Here is a 23,069-nt window from a genome sequence, read left to right on the forward strand (position 1 = left end):
TGTGGATAGGGTCCTGCAATATCTAAAGAAATTAGCTGTAATGGCCTCTTAGGTATGATTGGGTGCAATTCATTCATGCTTGTGCGACTAGAATATTTGGCTTTCTGACATATGATGCATTTCCTAATATTACTCAATACTCTTCGCCTTAAATTTGGAAAATAGCAATATTGTATAATCTTATCTGTACATTTGGTTACACCATAGTGTCCCCAAGTTCTGTGTGTAAATAAAATAAAATCATCAACATGAGCTTCAGGTAACACACCAATGCTGTGATTCAGGGTTTCGTCGGTGAAATAATACTTCTTTGTGTAATGTGTAATATTTTTCAAGATGTGGGTCTGTTCCTGCACGTAATTTATTCTTTATCTGGATCCACCTGGGATCATTGTCCTGCAATATGGCTAACTTCCTGCACATGTTTTTGTAGTAAGGTGCAAATGTACCGTCATACATGAGTAAAATTTTGAAATCTGATGTTTGTTCTGTCACATCTGAAAATTCTTGTAGGGCTTGTGGCAAACGAGATAGAGCATCAGCTATAATGTTGGATTCTCCTTTTATGTATATGATATCAAAATCATATTCTTGTAGTGATGCACACCAGCGTGCAAGACGTGAATGTAATAACTTGCATGATAGCAGGAAAGAAAGAGCTTGATGATCAGTATAAAGCTTAGTACGTTTTCCCCATAGAAAGTAACGAAACTTGCGAAATGCCCATACTATGGCAAGTGTTTCGCGCTCGGTCACTGAATATGTCTTTTCGCATTCAGTGAGTGTGCGGCTAGCAAAACTTATAGGTTTGATGACTGTTTGTTCATCTTCTACATGAATTTAGAATAAAAATGCTCAGAGCCCATAGGAACTTGCATCTGTTACTAGGCAAAAGTCTGACGTCATGTCAGGATGACATGACAACGGTGCATTAACTAAAGCATTCTTAATCGCTTCAAAATCTGTCTGACAGAACTCTGTCCATTTCCAAATATTGTTTCTTTTGAGTAAAGATAGAAGATGTGGACTGTTAAGAAGGTGGTAGGGTACAAATTTCCTGAAGAATGAAGATAGACCAAGAAAGGCTTTGAGTTGTTTACGATTCTGTGGGGATGGAAAATTCTTTATTGCATCAATTTTTCTTGAGTCTGGATAAATGCCTTCAGTTGATATGATGTGACCAAGGAATTTGATTTCTCTCCTCCCTAATTTCGTCTTTGATAAATTGATAGTGACACCTGCGTCAGAAAACTTAGTCAGAAGTTGCTTCAAAAGATTTACATGTTCTTCCCAAGTAGTGGTGGCAATGACAATGTCGTCAACATAAACTGTGATTTGCGATAACAATTGTGGTCCAAGAACAGCATCTAAGGCTTCAATAAATACTCCAGCACTCACTCGTAGACCAAAGGGTAGAACACGAAATTGATAACTACATCCCTCAGATAGAAATGCAGTGTATTTACGACTGTTTTTATGGAGTTTCACCTGCCAAAATGATGAGCGGAGGTCGATATTGGTTAAATACTGTACATTATGAAATTTTAAAAGTTGTTCTTCCAAATTTATAGGTCGTGTGTTGATTGGGATTATAACTTTGTTAATTTCTCGTGCGTCCAGCACTAACCTTACACTACGGACTGCAATATGGTGAATGTGACCTTCAATGATACCCCAAGCTTGCATTTTTTCAGTCTCTTTCAAAACTGCGGGTTTCTTTGACCGAGGATTATTATAATATGTTCTACAGTATGTTTTGTGTGGTTTAACATCCATCTCATAAGTATAGCCTTTAATAATTCCAGGTTTCTCCACAAATACCTCAGCAAATTGCTGCAAAACTTCAAGTAATTCAAGTTGTTGTTCCTTCGTCAGATATTCAGATTCTGTGCATTTCTCATATAAATCATTAGGTTTAATTCCCTGAGATACAGCTTCATTAAAAGTTAAATCACGTATGTTTGTTGCTGGTGGATACACAAAATGTAACTGTTCAAACTTACCTTGTTTACTGTTTAAGTTTTTACCCTGTGTTAACTCTATTGTCAGTTGTTGTTGGTTTACGGTTAAATGACATTTCCCTTTTCCTAAATCTGTGATTGCTTGATATTCATTCAAAAAGTCAATTCCTAATATGCAATGCATAACTAATTTGTCTACTACCAGAAAACTGTAATTGAGTGGTATATTTGAATATGTGAAGTTAATTAGCACTTGAAATTTCACATTCTTTGATTTGTTACCGGTGGCACTTATAATGTGACGATTCTGTACTGGCAATGTTTGTATGTTCGTTATTTGTTTGAGTTCATTATATAAGGACATTGAAATGACACTTGCTGCTGCTCCTGTACCTAACATTACTTCCACTTCATAGCTACCAATCATGACTCGTGTTATAGCCTGAATAATCTTCTTTGTTTTACTGGTACTATTAAAATCTACATCCTGATATAATTCTTTTTCTATTTTCTTACTGTCATCATATCGGAGAAAACAAATCGTCGGTTCCGTTGCGCTCTGCTCCCTATCGACCGTAACTCGAGCGCTTAGCTCGGTCGTCGTTCGTTTTCCGGAAAATTCGGTTGTTGCTGCGGGTTGGGTTCATTGTCCAACTCAATAATATTTACATTTCTGTCGCGCGTCACCCAAGTATCAGCTGTTTGGTTGTTGACTTTACCTCGCGTCGCATTGGGAGTTCCGTTAGGTAGGAATTGAGGGTTGCTGTATTGCATGTGTCGTGGCGGTGGTCCATTGTGATTTCCCCATACATTATTTCGCCCATGACTGTAACTGGTATTGTCATTACTGTTATTCCTGCAATACATGTTTGGATGTTGTTGGATGTTGTTTCTCTGAAAATATCCTGGATGGTACCTGTTATCCTCTCTTCTTTGATCTCTATGATTTCGGTTCCTTCTTCTGTTGTTGTTATTTTGAATATAACTGTTATGGTTCTGACTGTAATTACTGTTCGGATAACCATTATAGTAATAATTACTGTTTCCTTGCCAATGCTGCGAGTTGTTTCTCCTAATATTGAATGGATTTGTCCCAGTGTAGTGCGAATTGTTTCTTTGAGTGTTTTGTTGTGGTGTCGGAGGCAGATTCCAATAGCCTCTGTCATTTCTGTTGTGCATACGCGAATTGCTTGGATGGATCGGATACAATTGATTGAAATTCCTGATCTCATCTCTGTAAACAACATCTATCTCATCAGCATAACTAAAAAAATTCTTCATGTTGTCCTCGGACACTCCTATTAATTTATCACGGTAAGGAAATGGTAAGTGGCTTTTAAGTGTTCTAATTACATCTGGTAAATCTGCTGGTTTTGTCCAATATAATGTTTTGTCTAGGTAGCGTTCAAAGTGTTGACGTAAAGTCTCTTTCTTCGGGTTGTAAATTTCTGGATTGTATACTTCTCGTTTTAAACTTTCCTGTTCTGTGATCGACCAGAATTCCTCAAGAAATGCTTGTTCAAACTGTTCAAATGTTAAACATCGTCTTTTTATTGCTGCTCCCCACTTAGCTGCTCTTCCACGTAACAAATTTGTAACATATCGAATTTTATCGGCTTCTAACCAATGTCTCGGGAAAATACCATCAAAAGAGCGGATGAAAACAATCGGATGCACTTTGTCTTTCTCATCACGTGAAATGTCTGAAAGTATCCATGTCGTACTAATGTTTCATCAGCTACTCCCGATGGTATTATGGGTCCGGCATTTTGTGTCAAACTGTGCATAGTATGTGGTGATGTATGATAGTAATTTTGATCTTGTGGTAGCATTAAAAATGGTTCATTGGGATTTGTATCACTCATTGGTAATTCTATTTTCGGCTGTGTGCTGGGTCTAGCATTATGATGATTCTCATTTTTGTTTTGGTTGCCTGTTATGGGTTTTGGTATCACTGACGAACTTGGTATTACATTTTCTTTGAATTTACGTACCTCTTTCTGAATATTATCTGTTTCTCCCTTTACTTGTTCCTTTGTCTTATCTAAAATGATCTGTGTCATTGTCTCAAACTTCTCATCTAAATAATCATCACATAATTTGCATTCATGTACAATTTTCTCTGCTAGAGTTGTGTCATTCTTTAAAGATGCTACATCTGCTCTGTCTTCAAGTTTTTCTAACTTTTCCTGTAAGAATTTCTGCTCCAATGTTACATCATTTAATCTGTCTGAAAGGTCTGTAATCGTCAGGTTTAAGTGTTCTTGGTTTGTTTTTATGGAATTGTGTGACTGTCGTAATTCGTCAACTTGGGTACTGGTTTTCTGTTGTTCAAAAACTACTGTTAACAATTTCTCATTACATCATTGTAAGTCATTTTTTGTCTCGTCACTGAATTCCACAAATACCTTTTCTTGTCTCGTAACCTTGTCTGATAAGTCAGTAAATTTCCTTCCAAGACTACTGGTGGTTTCTGTCAAGTCGGCAATTTGTCTCGATTGTTTTTCAAAATTTTGTTTTATGTCCCGTGTCAGTTCATCGAATTTAGTGTCAAATTTCCCAATGTCACGTTTTAAATTGTCGTCTAAAGCATCAAATCTTTTGTCTAAAGTGTCAAATTTTCTGTTTTGGTCACCAAGTAACTTCAGAATCTGGTTGAGCATGTCAGAGTCCTGTGTCTTAGTTTCGTCATTTTTTCGTGTCTGATTGATGTCTGGTTCTGAAGTTGACGTTGTCAATGTCACGTTTTGTCACGTAGTACTCACTCTCCATTCGCCTGTATATCTGTTTAAATATAGGGGTTGTTGTCTTAATCGATCCGGTAAAATTACGTCTTGAACATCCTCACAATTAAGTTCAGTATTCATTTGACTGTCGGACATGTTTTGCAATGTGTCACTTTCACTAAGCTCGTCCGCGGAAACAATTTCTACGCGTCTAGCGTCCATCTTGCGATTTTTGTAATTAATTGCAAATAAAATTTTCCAATGGCAAAAAAAAAAAAAAAAAAAAAAAAAAAAAAAAAAAAAAAAAAAAAATATAATGATATGTTGAAATCTGAAATTTCTCTTATGAAAATGGATATTTCTATATGATTTCTAATTAGAAATTGAATTATTAAACTGGTACTGAAATTTCCCTCTCACAACTAAATGACTGTGAATATGCTCTTCACTTATCATTTGCAATAATAGTAGTAAATCAATTTGAAAAAATAATTTCGAAATAAATGGATCGGAATAAAGGAAGTACAGATGGCTGCTTGAAACTGGAAAAAATGTAAATTTCTGTACTCACCATTTTTTTTTGTTCTTCAATCTTATGTTGCAAATGTAGCTTCAGATATACAGTTTTCAATCCAAAATTTTTCTTTCGCGTCCGTGCAAATTATTTTATGGAACGTTATCCTCTTCCCCCCCCCCCCCCCCCCTTTTTTTTTTTTTTTTTTTTTTTTTTTTTTTTTTTTTTTTTTTTTTTTTTTTACCAAATTAATTTCCTCAGCATGAAAATGAAAATTAACACGAATTAATAACAGGGAAAACAATATTTTTGTAAATTTCATGCACGTAACATTACAATTGAAATGAATGAGACTTAGTCCAAATTCATTTTCTGATGCTATTAAGTGGTTAAAATTAGATAAAATGTCCAAAATTTATAATAACTGCACTTGTATCAAATCCGAAGATTGCAAGTCCTGTCACCAGGACGCCAATTGTAGTGTTTCCTTCTCCTCGGGGTTCTGCCGTGAAAAATATAAAATATAAAATCTGATTGGGTTTGGAATTTTTGGTGATTTCAGTTACGGATAAGGCGGACTTCGTATTATTGATTGAGATCGTGCTGTAATTTGACCGTGCATGGCAGACTGGGTCGGCAACACTACAAAAAGCGACTGTACGGAAATAGCATCAGAAACTAATTGAAATTTACCTTATAATCTTGTTAGATACGCAGTATTAATTACAATGTAGTCTTCGTGGCTGTCCTCCTAATTTATCTTGTAGGACGACCCGTCTTTCACTTTTCTCCGTCTGTTGAAAACTTCTTCAAGTTGTCACTGTCATGATCAATTTACAAATTTGATGATAACCACCTCGAATCACAATTGAAACAACCTCGCTTTGTAATGTAATTTTAATTTCCACCCAAAAGCACATTCAACACATCGCCGAAAAATACACGTCTTTCGTATGAAGACAAGAGAGAGAGAGTCATCAATTAGTTGTTAAAAACAAAAAACCTACGCAAAAGTAAAAAGACGAACAAAATTATTTATAAAAATCGGTCGCTGGCGCAGCGCTCTTCTGCGTGCGCGATTGTAAGTTATATCTTTGTATTGGCGGAGGCGCGGAAGTCAAAGTACCATTACATCCTGAACACACTTTTTATTTCTGTCATTGCTTCTTTGGTGAGATACAGGTTGAACAGCAGGGAAGAATGACTGCATCTCTGCCTCATACCCTTTTTAATCTGAGAACTTCACCTTTACTCTTCGATTATTATTGGTCCCTCTTGGTTCTTGTTCATATTGTATGTTACTCGCCTTTTTCTATAGCATATACCTATTTTTTCTGAGTAACTGAGGTGTCTTGCAGCACATAACATCATCCAACACCTTCCTTATAATGTTGGACAAACACAATATCAGAATTCCGATCAACCAACTTTCATTCCATTTTTTCATGAAAATATTAACTAAGACACTAAATGAAGTAGGAATCAGTACAATCACATTTAACCCTAGAATACATTCAAGCATAGTCTAACAATTGAGTATACAATCGTCATGTAAAATTTAGTCTGGCACAGAATCCGACATGCTGGCTTATTTGAGGCTGTTTTGCACACGACACAGCGCTTGCTGCGCCAGCGCGGGGCAACCTCTTGGGCCATACGTGGAGGTGTACGTTGTTTGATTACATGATCTCACTCTAGAGGGTTACAACACTCGTCCCCTCTTGGGAAGAAAGTGGTCACTGTGGAGATGTCCATGCCTTCATTGGATGGGGACAACTGCTGGAGCAGGTGTCATTCTATCACAGAAGAATGTGGTCTGAAATGACGCAGGTGTGGACAGGCGTGGCACTCACTCCCTTGCGAGAGACCGTAAGTGAGCACTAGTGATGGAGGTGCTGTATCCATGTCCCCTTCGGGGCAAGCACTGGGTGATGGAGGCAGCAGAGAAGATGGCAGTGGCGACAACAGGGGCTGTTAAGGTGGGCACAACCCGGTGCTCCCTACTCTACCTGATGGCGGCGGCACCCAGAAGGAAGGCAGCATGAGAGCTGGATTGGGTGTGTGGACTGCATCGCAAGGGCTGGTGCAGATAGAGGAGCAGCCAAGGGAACGGAGGGCTCTCCGGCTTCAGTGGAAGAAGATTGAGTAACATTTCTTTTCATCTGAGTTTTAAATGTACTGACCAGTCACTATACCTCAACATTAGGTTGAGGGGGAAAGGAAGGGGTTGTAACATGCTGGATGCTGCTCTTTGTACAAAAATCTTCATAATCTTGAGACACAAGCTGTGGGTCATTGTCCGTCACAAGAATTATATAGAAATCCGCCTGAGGAAAAAATCTTTGAGAGGGCCATGACTGTAGCCCCTGTGAATGTGTACAGGTAACAAACCATGAAAGCAAATTTTGAGAAAGTGTCAGCTACTACAAGCCAAAAAAAGTTAAGTAGTGGACCCACAAAATCAGCATGAATACACTCCCACGGGTGCTGGGGGTGGGCCACTGGGATAGAGAGACCTATAGTGCCATTCGATGGATGATTGGTGTAGGCAAGGTGTCAAAATACATGTGATCTCATTGTCAGTGATGTCATTCTTCAGCAGCCAACAGTAACACACCATCAAGAATTGAGAGGCGGTGACAGAGAGCATAGTAATTGTGGAAGGGATCCTACACTCAGCCCGGCAGTTTATCCGACCAGCCATGGTGGACAAAGTGAACAACCTGACGCAATACAGGATTGCCCATGACAGCTGCCAAAATCTGAGAACCGGTAATGGTAAAACAGTCCACAGTGTTTTGATTGTCGACGTGTAAATGGAAACACATCAGTTCATCCTGATCAAATGCTGGATCAGGACCACTTGGCAATCAGGAGACAGCATACACATAAGCGTGTTGTGCATTGGGTTGGAAATGAATCTTATAGTTAGAGTGTGATAAAAACCGAGCCCAGCATTGCAGGCAATGGGATGCTTTGTCTGGTAAACATGTTAAAGAATGGAAAAGAGGAACCAGATGTTTATGATCAGTAATGAAATGAAATCTAGAACTGTGTAGGAAAACAAGAAATTTTTGAGTGCATACACAATAGTAGTGACTTCTTTTTCTATCTGTGAGCAGCTCTGTTGCACCTGGTATAGAGTTTTGGAAGCATATGCAATAGGGAATTTGGAACCATTTGCAAATTTGAGTGTGAGAATAGCCCCAAGGCCACACTGAGAGGGATCTATGGCTAAAACAAGAAGGTGGACCCATTGGAAAGTAACCCAGCACGGCGCCAAGTTCATTTTTGAATTCAATAGGCTAAAAGCACATTTGCAGGTGGTCAACCAGTGAAAAGGAAGGCTTTATATAAGTAAGTATAAAGTGGCTGAGCCACTCATTGGTGTGATGGCTAAAGGCCTGATGCCAGCAAGCGAAACTTCAAAACTGAGATAGATGATGGACTACTGAAAAAATTGAATTTTGTCCAAGTTACATTTCAACTTGTAGGAGGTATTCACTACGAGGATGGGTTTGGAATAATCATCCAGAGGCTTCCAACAAGTCTATTTTTGAAAAATATTGGCCCCTGGAAAGCCTTGCTAGGAGTTCATCCTGCTGGGGTAAGAGATAGCTATCAATAATAGACTGTGAATATACAGACTTTTTAAAAACACCACAGAACAAGATGCAAATAATCGGTAAGTCTTTATTTGTTGGGGAACCAGAAACCACAATGTCATCAAGTAGTTAATGCACGCCAGCACAGAAGCCGTGATTTGCTCCAAAAATCATTGAAAAATGGCAGGGGTACTAGCTTTGCCAAATGGCAGCCACTGATAGTGGTGTAAACTGAAGGAGGTATTCACTACGAGGATGGGTTTGGAATCGTCATCCAGAGGCTTCCAACAAGCCTATTTTTGAAAAATATTGGCCCCTGGAAAGCCTTGCTAAGAGTTCATCCTGCAGGGGTAAGAGATAGCTATCAATAATAGACTCTGTGCATACACAGACTTTTTAAAATCACCACAGAACCGAAGGTTGGCGTTAGATTTTGTGACAATTACCAGCTGAGTAGACCATTCCCTAGGGGAGACAGGCATGATAACACCCAAAAATGTAAGGTGATGTAATTCTAATTTGACCCTCCCATAAAATTGTTGGAATTGGGCAGCCATAGAAAAAACAACGGTGTGCCATCGGTTTCATTGTGATATAAGCCTTGAAATGTATGGCACACCCTAAACCTTCCAAAAATAGGGAGGAATATTCCAAGCAAAGCACATCCAGTTGTTGGTACAGAACTTGATTTGATACCAGATGCACCTTTCAGAAACAGAGAACCCAAAAATTTTGTAGGCATATAACTCAAAAAAGTTTTTAGTGTTGGCTTCATCCATAATTAGAAAGGCCAGAGGCCAAACAGCTGCTTTATACACTATGGGAGTAGTATAGAGAGACAGGGGATAATGCTGGTGATCAAATATCCCTATAGGTTTGAGAATTTAACGAAGTCACTGCTGCACCAGTGTCCATTTGCATTTTTAACATACTGTCCATAACATGTACTATAATATAAAGTTTATTTGGCCTTAACATCACTTGGATAACACTGTTCACATCTATGTTCATGTCTGATGGGGGAGGTTGGGCATTGAGCACATGGTCTGTTCACGTTAAAAAAAAACAATAAGGGCGTCATGAGAGAGGGAGAGGCACACAGCTGTTATTGTGATGCTGACTGATGATGTGATGCTCACTGCTGTTGCTGCTTAGCACAGTGCTGCTCCGTGTGGCATGAAGACTGTGGTTGCATGGCTGTGACATCGTCTTCCCACTATGAGCTGACAGACAGAGTCTGAGGAGGAGGAGAAACAATGGCAGCTGCTTCACACCCAGCTCTCACCTGATTTCCTGCTGCCCTAGATACTTCAGAGGACTGGGCAGCGTTCAGAATATCTGTGAGAGAGGGATTTTCATATCGTAAAGCATGTGCATAAACTTCCCTGTCAGGGGCCAGGTGTATTATAGCATCACGAACCATCAAATCAGCCTATGAGTAACAAAACTGGCAATAACGACTAAGCCCATGAAGTTCGGTTGCCCAACTCTACAACTGTTGCGGCCACTTTTGACAACATTATAACTCAACCTGAGCAGCAATAATATGAGTACACAGTACATTTGCAGTGATAAGTAGAGAGCAGCTGACACATTTCATCGAAAGAGAGACTGGCAGGTTCCTGAAAATGAGCTAGCTGATACAAAAAGTGACTAAACACGCCGAGAAATCCGTGACAGAAAGAAAGCCTTACACATATTGGTGCTGGTGACCCCAAGAGCTTGAAAAGGTTGCTGAAGGCGTTTTTCATATGCATCTCAATTTTCCGCAGAATCATCATATGGTGGAAATGGTGAGGGTTGTGTCAAGGGTGATGAACCCTGATGTGTCAGCAATGCTGCTGCCACAGAAAGAGCATGTTTGGTGAGAGCTCACAGCTGTTCAACAAGAAATTGAAGAATTTCTTCCTCAGAAATGTTGGCCATAGCAAATCGAGATAGGAGATACACTGAGTAGAATACCACACTTGTCACCAAAAATATTGTAACATTGTACAAACACGAAATCATAATTCCCACCAACCAATTTTCATTCCACTTCCACAAGAAGGGATACACTTGGTGCATCGTCTGTGTCTATGCAAGGGACCTCTTTAGGCCAGCCTTAGAGGCACATGCTGTTAGATTACACGAGCTCACTCTATGGAGTTAGAACAATTAGTTTGGCAAATCTTATTGAAGTGTCTTGGTTTTTTTCCCACTAAGCTTCAGGTATCAAACAATGTATCACAACTGTGTGTCTTAACCAAAATTCATTCTTATTTAACACATCAGCAATTACAAAATTATGAAAAGCATAGATTGCTATTCACCTTATGGAGGAGATACTGCTATACATTTAAGCTTTCAGCCAAAAGTCTTACTTCTGAAGTAGAAAACACACACATTCACACAAGTACAACTCACACACACAAGTCTCCTGCCACAGTGCCCGGTGAAAGTGGTCTCGTGTGTGTGTATGTGTGTGTGTGTGTGTGTGTGTGTGTGTGTGTGTGTGTGTGTTCGTTCTCTGTATTTCGGAAGAAGGGCTTTTGGCTGAAGGCTTAAATATATAGCAGTCTTTCTGTTGTGCCTGGCTGCAATTCAATGCCTCCTCTATATGGTGAGTAATGATCTATCCTTTTCGTAATATTTTGGTTGTTACATCAGCAATTCTCTCTCTGTCATTCATCCGTATTTTATTCTAGTCAGCAGTAACTTTGATGCATGAACTATTGAGCTGATTGTGTGGTAGTTTCCAAACCTTTGCTGTGTTCAGGATTGCATGGATGATATTCTACTGAAAGTCTGTTGTTAGATCTTCAGTCTCATAGATTTGACACACTAACTTTAATTATCATTTGGCTGATTTTAGAAATTCTACTGGAGTGTTACATGTCCTGTCTGTCTTGTTTCATCACAGTCGTCTAAAGCTTTGGTCAAACTCTAATACTGGATCTCGTGTGTCCTCTAAAATCAATGCCAATTTGTAGCAACTTTCCTTTTCACAATATTGTTATTTCCTCCCTCTCTTAGAGATACTCAGTATACACTTCCCATCGATTTGCTATCTCTCTTCTGCATTTAATGGTTGAATTCCTTTGCACAACTTTTCTTTAAATTCTCTGAATGTTATTCTCACTCCTTTGTACGCTGAACCTAACCTTCTAACAACCTTATCCAATTTGATTTCTTCACAAGTGTTTCTTCTTTTATCCAGAGTTTCTTTGCTGTTATTGTTGCCATACCTATATAAGTCTTTCCAAATATGGTTGCCGGTTTTAGGGAAGTCCATTCCTCTTTAACAGGAGTGTGTACTGGATTATTCACTTTTACAGTATTTACAACCCCAGTGAACTTAAAATGCACATTCATTCATCTGCACTTCAGTATCCTCCTTTCTTGTTAGCTAAATCTTCATAACTAGTCTCTTAAACTTCATCCTACTTTGTATCATTGATTAATTAGGGTACGGTGGGGAAATATGAAATGGAAAATAACTGTAGTGGACCGTATTTGGAATATTTGCCAGACTGCACATGCTTGATGCCTCTGGCTATATTTGTATACCATGAATTTGGCTGTTGCACTTGATTATTATATGTTACATACTTTAGTGTCCGCACAGGTGTGACAACACCACTTTATTACACTGTCAACACGAGTACTTCAAGGGCCAACAGTGGCTCAGTAATAACCGCAGATCAGAACCCTGTTAGAGAAAATGAAACTTGCCGTGTGATTCAATGTACGGGAAGCATTATATCCGAAACCATGGAGAACTGTGCACAGCAATAAACTTGCCACGCGACTGGTGTCGGCAACTAACAGTTTCACACTTGGCAGCGACACTTGACAAGATGCACAAGGCAAGTCCATGGTGGTTGTCTTGGCACTGGCCTGCTCAGCTTACTATCGCCTGGAAGCTAACACTTCTGTCAGCGAGTCTGTCCATACTACGGGTGTGCCCTCCATAGCAGCTTTCAGAACTATACTGCTGTGCCTTCTTAACTACCTCCATTGCGATGTTTGCTGGCAGCGATACTAAGCACGCTTTTAATTATGACTGTTCGAGCTAAATGCTTGGAGTATCCTCTTCTGTCAAACGATTTGGTGCCTTGAAAAACTGAAATTTGTCAAGAGGACATATAATTAGGTTGAAACACTGATATATTTGGACCTATCTTACAGCCATCATCAAACCCTTCTCCCAAAACTCCTTTCAGTCCACAATGGCGTGCTTGGGTGGTAAGTCTAGGTGGTTTCTTTTTGTCAACTTTATCGTATAGTGCCAAACGTAGAAATAATTACTAGATTTATTTATGATTGGATCCAGAAGCTATGCTAACTTTAAAGTCTTTGGCCATCTATATGTTAAGTACTTCATTTATGTATCAACTCTTCATTTATCATACCCAACCCCCTTTTTTTCCTAAAAGATTCATGTACATTACTTAGCTCTGTTTTTGCAAAGCATTCTTTTTTTTGCTCCTCGTCACTTCAAGAAATCTTAGGAACTGTTGGGGTGGAGCTGTGGTATGTTGGATAATATTAGAGTAGATGTACAAATGAAAGTTGTAACAAACTGATTGTCAGATAAATAATGGGCTAAATTTTTTAGTGTAAATGAAAAGAAGGCCTTGTTGGTAACTAAAATGAGCCATTAATGTTTTCCTTCTTGCTTCAGTCCGGAACCACACGGCTGCTACGGTCGCAGGTTCGAATCCTGCCTTGGGCATGGATGTGTTTGATGTCCTTAGGCAGAGCCATTTGAACCATTTTTGTCTTCCTTCTTGTTCATTTCTGTTTTGAATTTTTTTTAAACGTAAAGTACAAAATATTTTATTTTAGTTGATAGTAGCTTAAAGTTATTAGATTCACAACTGTGAAACTAGTCTGCTGTATTTTCACTTTGGAACTAGTTTTCATTTTATAAGAAGGATATAATTTCCTGCTTCAGAAAGCGTCAACTCCTCTTTCATGCACACTGTTGTTAGATTCCATTGTGTCTTATCAATTGTTGTAAAAGTTTCAATAAATAAAAATAATTTCATTTGGCTACTGTCAGTGTGAAGTATTTCAACAATGAGCCTGTTAGAATTCTTGTAAATTTGTATGTTACTTGTCATATTGAAATAACATTGGCAGTTGATTTTAATGGTGGAAGCTAGAAACCCAAAGGAACTATAGAGACTGTTACAGATAGGGTCCATTGAAATATAAATCATTGAGCCTGGTTGTATGTATCCCAGTTCTGATGCTTGTTGCTTTATTTACAGACTTTACTTGATGAGAGTACTGGATCATCCATTCATCAGTATTGACGAAAATGAACGTAAGTAATTTGTGTGTACATTAAGGATTAAATATTTCATGTCATATTCTATTGTGGCTGCAGCACTTTTGTTAAGTTTATAGCTCAATACAATGCTATAGGTGGCTATCCTCTTCCAAAGCAATGCAGCTTTGGGCTTCAAAAAATTGTGAATGTGCATAAAAGCTCAACTTCTATGCTCAATTTCTTGTTTGTATGTATATGTATTGCTCAGTGTCTCCTCTTCTAGTACATGGTATGTTATGTGTATCTGGGGCAGGAAAAATTTTCATTCACAATAGCCCAATGCTGTAATGCAAAAAATTGTGGTTTTTATGAAATATTGCAAAATTTCGCATTTTCCTTGTTGCTGTGTAAAAGTGTCTGAGGAGAGCAGTTTCCTATTTCTGCTGACCGGTAGCTGTTAAATGTTTGAATTTGCCTTTTTTACAATTATGTATTATAGTTGGTTGGTCACAAGTGATTTTAATGTCAGGTCCTAGCTCTTTACATACTCAGAAAAATGGAGTGGAAAAGCAGATTTGGTTACCAAAAGGAAAAGAAGACATTGTAAAATAACTGCCTTTGTTCTGAAGGCAGTTTGTCTGCCATGTTTAAATAAAAATTTTGAGGGCTCTTTTCAGTAGATTAGTGAATAACATTGAAATTGAGCATAAAATAAAAGTTTTCTTTTCTGTGTGCCATGTCGGTACATAATGTAATTGATAGCTTTATTTTCATTTTCAACATAACGCTGTAAAACAGTGAAACAAGAAAAAATAAAAGGCTATAATTAAAAAAAAACACCCCCAAAAACTAATATAAAAAAATAATCCAAAACTTAATAATCCAAAACTTGGCAGGAAAAGAACCAAAGTTGGCCAATGAAACAACAGTAAAGTTAGAATAAAACAACTCTAAAATTGGAAAAAAAATAACACCGAGGGTGGGAGGTACAATGGAATTGGGCATTGAATGATACAGTCTTATCCCGTCCCCATATTAGTCCATCTAAGATTTACTATTATCATTTTAACCCTTGAGCAGGTGCACTTATTTTCATAACGCGAGCGGGTGCGCGGTGCGCTTTGTACACATGTAGTCAAAATTTCTCATTATGAAACATGTATGAGCTAAATCACAGTTTAATTTTGGTTTAAATAAACAACAATGCAAGAAACGTACACATTGCTAATTTACTATTTGATTAAAGAAATAAGAAACTTTCGTATCAGTCTATTGCCGCGGCTGATATATCAATCTATTCCAACACTTTTTTAAGCACATACTGAACAAAAACACTCTTTCATGCAAAGGAAAAGTTTTATATATTGAAGAAGTATCAGTTATCAAAGAGTTCCTTCCATCTTTAGAGTTAATTGTCTTGTGAATTTTCAGGAAATGCTTTACACTTCTCTAATGCATGCACTGTCTCTACATGTCCTTTGCAATTTACATGTCCTTTGCAAACAAAGCTATGGCATGAGTTACACCTTATTGTAGTAGATGTGTTTCTTACTTGTCCACATGCCATACACCAACCTCTTTTCTTGGTGGCAGGCTCCTCAGTTCTTTCAACATGTTGATCTTTGTATTTCAGGAGGAAAGTTGCAATTTCAGCAGGAAGTGAAGGAATATTAGCTATTTCCACTAGTTCAGGCTTCATAAGAGACAGTGCTAAATCTTTCAAGAAACTTTTTCTCTTTTTTTGGATTTGCCTCATTTGCATGAAAAATTATTTGAGCATTGATTCCTGCTATACCCATTAGAGCATAGAATACAACCAATGGCCATCTTCTTGTCACCTGTGCAGAGGAATACGCCCCTCCCATTTGATTGACTGTGTCGTCTCTTCCCTTTGTTATATTGTAATCCAAAACTATCTCTGGTTCACCTGTAACTTCACCAGTGGTTCCAAAATAATGTGTTGTGTCTAGACAAGACAGCCTAGACACAATGAGAGGAAGCCGAAAGGCACGCGCTAAGCTAAAGCAGGATGGCGTGAGGTCTGAAACAGGATACGTAATGAATGCTATAAAGAAAAGTACGTAGCTTCTGGAATACTTAATTTTAATCCATCCTTTTGGTACGTCTGGAGATTGTGGCGATACAAGTGAGACTCTTTAGATACATGCGATGTTACTAATGGCGCCTTGCTAGGTCGTAGCCATTGACTTAGCTGAAGGCTATTCTAACTATCGGCTCGGCAAAGGAGCGAGGCTTCGTCAGTATAGTCGCTAGCTACGTCGTCCGTACAACTGGGGCGAGTGCTAGTCCGTATCTCGAGACCTGCCTTGTGGTGGTGCTCGGTCTGCGATCACACAGTGGCGACACTCGGGTCCGACATGTACTAATGGACCGCGGCCGATTTAAAACTACCACCTAGCAAGTGTGGTGTCTGGCGGTGACACCACATAATGCATAGTTGAAAGTAATATAACTGCCTTGTTTTGTTTCGGCACATACGAAACTAGTGTCATATCATTCTGAAAACCAAATAAAGAGGAATGGTTAGCCCTACATTTCTCAGGTAAAAAGTTCTTGTGGGATCTCATCTTTGTTTTTTCTCAATGTGCTGATGCTTGTTCATCTCTTTTTCAAAAGGATGTGAGCCTTCAGTGTGAGTAACAAGCCTTCCTGCAATATCACAGGGAGAATTAAGAACATCGTATGGTCCTTAAGGTTGTTTTCCACAATATGCTTCAATATTATTAGTGAAGAATGTTTTAGCATCTGCTAAAACAAAAATCTTCATCCCGTACTTTACTGGTTTGTTCGCGATATACTGAACAAAAGAATAGCGACCCCAGAGAGGTTGCGACTTTTTGTCAACTGTCACAAATTGTCCTACACTATAAGAGTTCTTGCTGTTCACCACAAAGGCATCTAATATTTGCTTTGCCCGCATCTCGTGGTCGTGCGGTAGCGTTCTCGCTTCCCACGCCCGGGTTCCCGGGTTCGATTCCCGGCGGGGTCAGGGATTTTCTCTCCCGCGTGATGGCTGGGTGTTGTGTGCTGTCCTTAGGTTAGTTAGGTTTAAGTAGTTCTAAGTTCTAGGGGACTGATGACCATAGATGTTAAGTCCCATAGTGCTCAGAGCCATTTGAACCATTTTTTTTTTTTTTTAATATTTGCTTTATTACAGCAAGTATATCAGTTAGTCTTCTTTCTTGCCTTGTACGCTTGTCATCAAAATGGATATGTCATAAAAGGAACAGAAATCTTATGTAGCTGTTCACAGCTCTTGGAATCTCCATACTAGTACCATCTGCTGTCCACAGTTCAGTGACATTTGTGTGGTTTGCTTTCTTAGTCCTGATGAGATACAGCAATCCCAACACTGCCTTTATTTCACACCTTGTAGTTTCCTTAGCAACCTTTTCTCTGGAATATTGTACACATTCTTTCTTAGATTGACTATATATGTTCATCTATTTTACAATTTTGTCAATCTTTTCCAGGCAAAGTATTATCCATAAAGCCTCTGTGACCTCTCTAGCAACACGTGTAGGCCCAGGGAATATTTTCACAATATTCATTCTTTTTGTTTTTGAAGTCACATTAGGACATATTTTACTCTATTTACACAGTTTGTCCCTCCAAGTAAAAATACCACCAATGGAGAGTGGCTCTTCACAGCCATCATCTGAATTGTGGACTTGATCAGAATCTGAATCGTGGTCATTTCGTGTGATAAATTCCTCTTCTTCATCATCGTTTTCATTGTCTGGTACAGAGTTGAACTCTGGATCCTTGTTGAGTAACCAATCAAGCTCGTTGTCCGTCAGCTTTGATATCGCCCTGCACAGTGATGTACCTGCTTGTTACGTGTTATCTTTTGATTTGATTAAAAAGGAACAAAATAAAAGTGAAAGAAAAATTACTTACATGACAGGGCACATGGCGTACTTTGTACACTACTAGATGACACACTCACAGTTTATTTTAAATTACTGTAGCTCACGTGAACCTAAGACAACACAACTTCTCACTGTGCTAGCTGAAAGAATAATGCAGGAATAGGTAAGGGCTTGCTATTGTAAAACAACAATGAAACTGTGCACGACAATGTTAGTTGTGGTTGGCGCACTTTATACACAGGTGCGTCTGCTCACGGGTTAAAACTAATGCATTATAATGACCCACTTATTTTCATAACAGTAACCCACTTTTGTTAGTTTTTGTTGTCTCAATCGTTGTATACTCTTAGGTCAACTTAGATTCACTCCCCCCGGCTTACAAAAAAAAGCCTCATGGTAAAATACAGGAGGCTGTTAAATTTGTACCAGTTTACTCCCTTCTACACTGCCCTCTGATGTTGCCATCTCCATTACAGTGTCCTTGTATGTCTCTTCCTCCATGTTTTAGCATGTAAGTAACTCGACAGTGCTGACGGTCCTTATAAACGGCAGCTTCAGATATCACATAAGGGAATCTGACCAGTGAGCAGCTACAGTCGGTAACATCCATAATAGTTTGCATGTAATGTCTCGTTTACAAAATGTATTTTCTTACGGTAATCATAACTTAACTTTACCTGATAGGATGCAAAACGGTACGGACCGGCTGCTGTGTCATCCTCAGCCGACAGGTGTCACTGGATACTGATATGGAGGGGCATGTTGTCAGCACGCCGCTCTCCAGGCCACATGTTAGTTTACGAGACCGGAGCTGCTACTTCTCAGTCAAGTGGCTCCTCAGTTTGTCTCACAAGGGCTGAGTGCACCCCGCATGTTAACAGCGCTCAGCAGATGGGATGGTTACCCATCCAAGTGCTTGCAGCCCAACAGCACTTAATCGTGATTCAATGGGAACCAATGTTACCACTGTGGCAAGGCCGTTGCTCATTATTCACCTTTCCTGCCCTGGCTTTGATTGTGAAAGTTAGTCCATATAACAAAACATAGATAGCAGTGTATAATTCTCACCTCATAATGTGTTTTGTGCTTCAATGCACCACTGACATTGCTTCTTACACTGTGTGATGTAATTCATGATTTGATGTAAGGCTCAAGAGCAGCTACATCGCCATGTTTCTTAAGTTTCTTCATCTTACACTGAGAACTCACTCATGTTTCTACACTTTGAAACTCACTGGCAAAAATGGGGATTGCATAATTGATTGCCAAAATGCATGATTGGTGGTGCTTTTGAATTGAACGTGTTCTGTCACATTTCAGATATGTCATTGCACTTCAGACAGTGTATCTGGATGTTTTTAATGGAGGTATTACACTCTGCATTGGCATATACCGTACTCCTGACATCTTTGCCTAAAACATTGCCATTATAACACTGTTTTCTACATGATCTTTATCTGTGGACTACATGATCTTTATCTCCAGGAGGCACAAATCCCAATGTAATGACTGACACACACACACACACACACACACACACACACACACACACACTCACACTCTGTGTGTGTGTGTGTGTGTGTGTGTGTATATGTGTACAGAAATACAGTTTTATTTTTATTTATTAATATTGTCATTGTTATTATGATGTGATTTCTGAATGGAATTTTCCTTTTTATGAAATTATATATATATAATTTATTATTAAAGGCTCTTGTCTGCTAAATGAAATATATTACCCAAAAGTTTGATATTTGTGTTTATGAATTTCAGCGGAACTTCCAAGAGACCACGTATTTCATGTTACATTTCCAAAGGAATGGAAAACACATGATGTAATACAGCTATTTAGCCCATTTGGTAAGCTTGTAATAAATTTACTCTCAAAGTTATTTATTGGATAGTTGAAGCTGTATTTTTAATACATTTGTAAATAGTGTGATTAATCTGGAATATGGGAAAACTTGGACATTAGGAATGATACAAATTTAATGTTATGATTGTTTGCAGGACGGGTGTTTGTTTCGTGGCTAAATGATACCTCAGCTTATGTATCGCTCGAAAACAGAGATCAAGCTAAGCTTGTTCTGCGAACACTGACTCAGAGTGATACTTACAGGGTGATACCCTACAAACGCCATCAGATGTTGAAGCAGCCAAGTCCACCGTCCAAAAAACAACAAACCAAACCTTCAATGAAGAGGCTTCGCACTGAGTGAGTGTTGCTTCCTAAACTACAGATTGATTACATGACGTATGTAACTTAATAATTTTCAAAAGATGATCTGTAACCTAAATTGAATTCATTAATAATATTTTTTTTATTTCATCAGCTATATTAGGTCCTTTACATGCCCTTTCTCATATTTAACCAGGCATCCATAGAGAATCTTTTACAGATAAATTGAAATGTGACTTCCAGATGAGTCACATGTAGTGACACTAACAGATACACTATGAACATATACTGATCGGCCAGAACATTATGACCACCTACCTAATAGTATCTTTGGCATGGATAACAGTGGCGACAGATCATGACATTGAAGCAGTGAGGTCTCCCATGAGGTCTGACGCCACATTCAGTCACATTCTGTGTGTGTTTAATCGGGTTCAGATCTGCTGAGTTGGGGGGCCAGCACAGCAAATGGAACTCACCGTTGTGTTCTCAAACAACTCCATCATGCTTGTGGCCTTGTGACATGGTGCATTGTCATGTTGAAAAATGCCACTGCCACCAGGAAATATGATAGTCATGAATGGGTGTACGTGTTCTGCAACCAATGAATGCATGAATGATACTCTTCCTCTGTCAAGATGCCTTGCACGGTCTTCACTGGACCCATTAATGCCCACGTGGATGGCCTCCAGGGCATAATGGAGCTGCTGCAACCTTGTCTCCGTCCCACAGTAAAAGTGTCAAGGTCCCACAGTAAAAGTGTCAAGGAGCTGTTCCCCTGGAAGATGACGGGTTTATGCCATCCCATTGGCAAGATGAAGAAGGTATCAAGGTGTCGCTGATGTTATTGTGTTAACATTGACATGCATAGTTCATCGGCCGCGGAGGCTCATTGTTAGGCACTGGCTGTTTAGTTCCACCACAGTCCGCCACCTGGCCTGCTTTACCCACTCCTCAAACTCTCGACAAGTTGTGCAGGTTGAGAAATGCTTGTGCTAGGCTGTCAGGCCATCACAATTTGCCCTTGGTCAAACTCAGAAGAACGCATGCCTTTCCATTCTACACACGGACGGAATGCTCACTAATGCTACATGCACTATGCGTGTGTCTGACTAGCAATCATTTCTCACCTGGTGACACTGCTATCTCCTGGATGGGTTTATATTGATAGTAGGTCGGTGATCATAATGTTCTGGTTAATCAATGTAGGTACTACAGCTGTACAGAGTGGCAAATTAATACTTGACACATTTTAACACTGAATAAAAGTTGTACATCTAGTTGTATTTCAGTCAGGTTACGCTCCAATGTGTTTTGTTTCATGAAAATGTCGGTAGAGCTCATGTTGCTGCAATATTGCTGGTCCCTTGGTTTGCAGTTAAGTGTTTTGCCATGGCTGAGAATGGAAGTTTTATCTGTTCAGCAGTGTGTTAAGGTAGTTCTCTTTTAGGATTATTTCAAAAGTGCCACTTCTCCTTTATGCAGATATGGAAAGTGTCATAATAATGCAAAGAAGATTTAGGGCAATATTCAGCACATGTTGGGCTCCACCACTTCATAGTTCTCTGATTAATGAGAAAATCTGAAGAAGTCTGTTTATTGGAAGGGAAATGACCTCGGGCACCAACTGTTTGTTCTCCGGAAAACATTGCAGTGTTACGGGTTGCCATTCAACAAAGCCCACACAAGTCAGCCCAGTGTGCAGCAAGGGAAATGCAGATACCTCATAGTTCTGTACAAAGAATTTTACAGAGTGATCTCATGCTCTCTCCTTAGAAAAATGACTGAACAGAACAAGTGGAGAAGACTGGAATATTCATTATGGGCTGAAGAAAAAGATAAAACACTTGGTTCTCAGACGAAGCTTATTTCCATCTTGGTGGAGCAGCAAAGGAACAAAATGTTTGGTTTTGGTGTAGCAAAAACAGGCAAAATATTCATGAAAAAATTACGTACAAGGGAAAAGTGATAGTGTAGGTAGCTCTATTCAGTCATCGCTTTATTGGATCAGTGTTTTCACTGTCAATGATGACCAGTACAAGACATTGTTGAAAAAAGACTTTGTACCACATCTACTTGCCACGTATCTTCCAATGAACACACAGTGGTTTATGCAAGATGGCACAACACCTCATATGGCTAATGCTGTACATGGTTTTCTACCGCAAATATTTGACAGTTGTGTGATATCCCATCATTTCCTGCAGTGCCATCATGGGAGATTCTTTTAGGCCTTCTACAAGTCCAGATTAATCCTTAAAAAAGATTGAAGAAGCTAGTCTCTTTTCAATCACAAAATATTATGGAGACACATTCTTGTATGGTGCAATTGTGCAAAGAGAAAAATGAAGACTTGTGCTGCAAAATTGTACGGATTAAGTGTACTCACCTTTGTGAAACCATCCACTGCCGTGAGTTGTGTATTGAACTCGCGAGAACCAAGATCCATTTCCATGGACCGTATTACCTGTGTGTAAAAATCTGAAAATTATAATTTCAGAAGTAAGTGTTGTGACAATATTAAATCATGGTGTATATGACCCAGGAGATTTGGGAAAAACCCGGTAATTTTTTCATCCGGGAGAAAACCGGGAAAAAATCCGGGAATTTTTCATTGTTTTAGTATTCAGTTGAATTTTTGTAATTTTGCCTGGTAAGAACTGATACTCTAACAAAGGATATTACTGTATCCCATTACTGCAGAATAACACTTTAACAATAAAACACAAACGAGAGAAAAAAATGAAAATAACTTCAATTGCAAAGGAAATGTGCCATATACAAGAACGACACACAGTGCTCATGCAAGCATCTGCCAACAGCAAAATGTGTCAAAGGCTTTAGTAAGACTATGCAAGGCTTCGTAACAACAAATTGCCTCCGATGAGCATGAATTCACAACTGTTTACCAGTTTACATTATATTCATTTT

At 39.0% G+C, this 23,069-nt stretch overlaps 1 protein-coding gene across 2 annotated transcripts in view; it reads left to right on the plus strand.

Annotated features, from left to right (window-relative positions):
* Positions 1-23,069, plus strand: part of LOC126457806 (poly(A)-specific ribonuclease PARN-like) — a 300,822-nt gene that overhangs the window by 176,973 nt on the left and 100,780 nt on the right. For both annotated transcript variants that reach the window (XM_050094419.1, XM_050094420.1), the window contains exons 10-12: positions 14,065-14,120; positions 19,733-19,819; positions 19,970-20,174. In XM_050094419.1, coding sequence (XP_049950376.1) covers positions 14,065-14,120; positions 19,733-19,819; positions 19,970-20,174 — 348 coding nt within the window. The remainder of the gene's footprint in view (positions 1-14,064; positions 14,121-19,732; positions 19,820-19,969; positions 20,175-23,069) is intronic.

The sequence above is a fragment of the Schistocerca serialis genome, chromosome 2 (genome assembly GCF_023864345.2).
Source record: "Schistocerca serialis cubense isolate TAMUIC-IGC-003099 chromosome 2, iqSchSeri2.2, whole genome shotgun sequence".
In the NCBI taxonomy this organism is placed as follows: Eukaryota; Metazoa; Arthropoda; class Insecta; order Orthoptera; family Acrididae; genus Schistocerca; species Schistocerca serialis.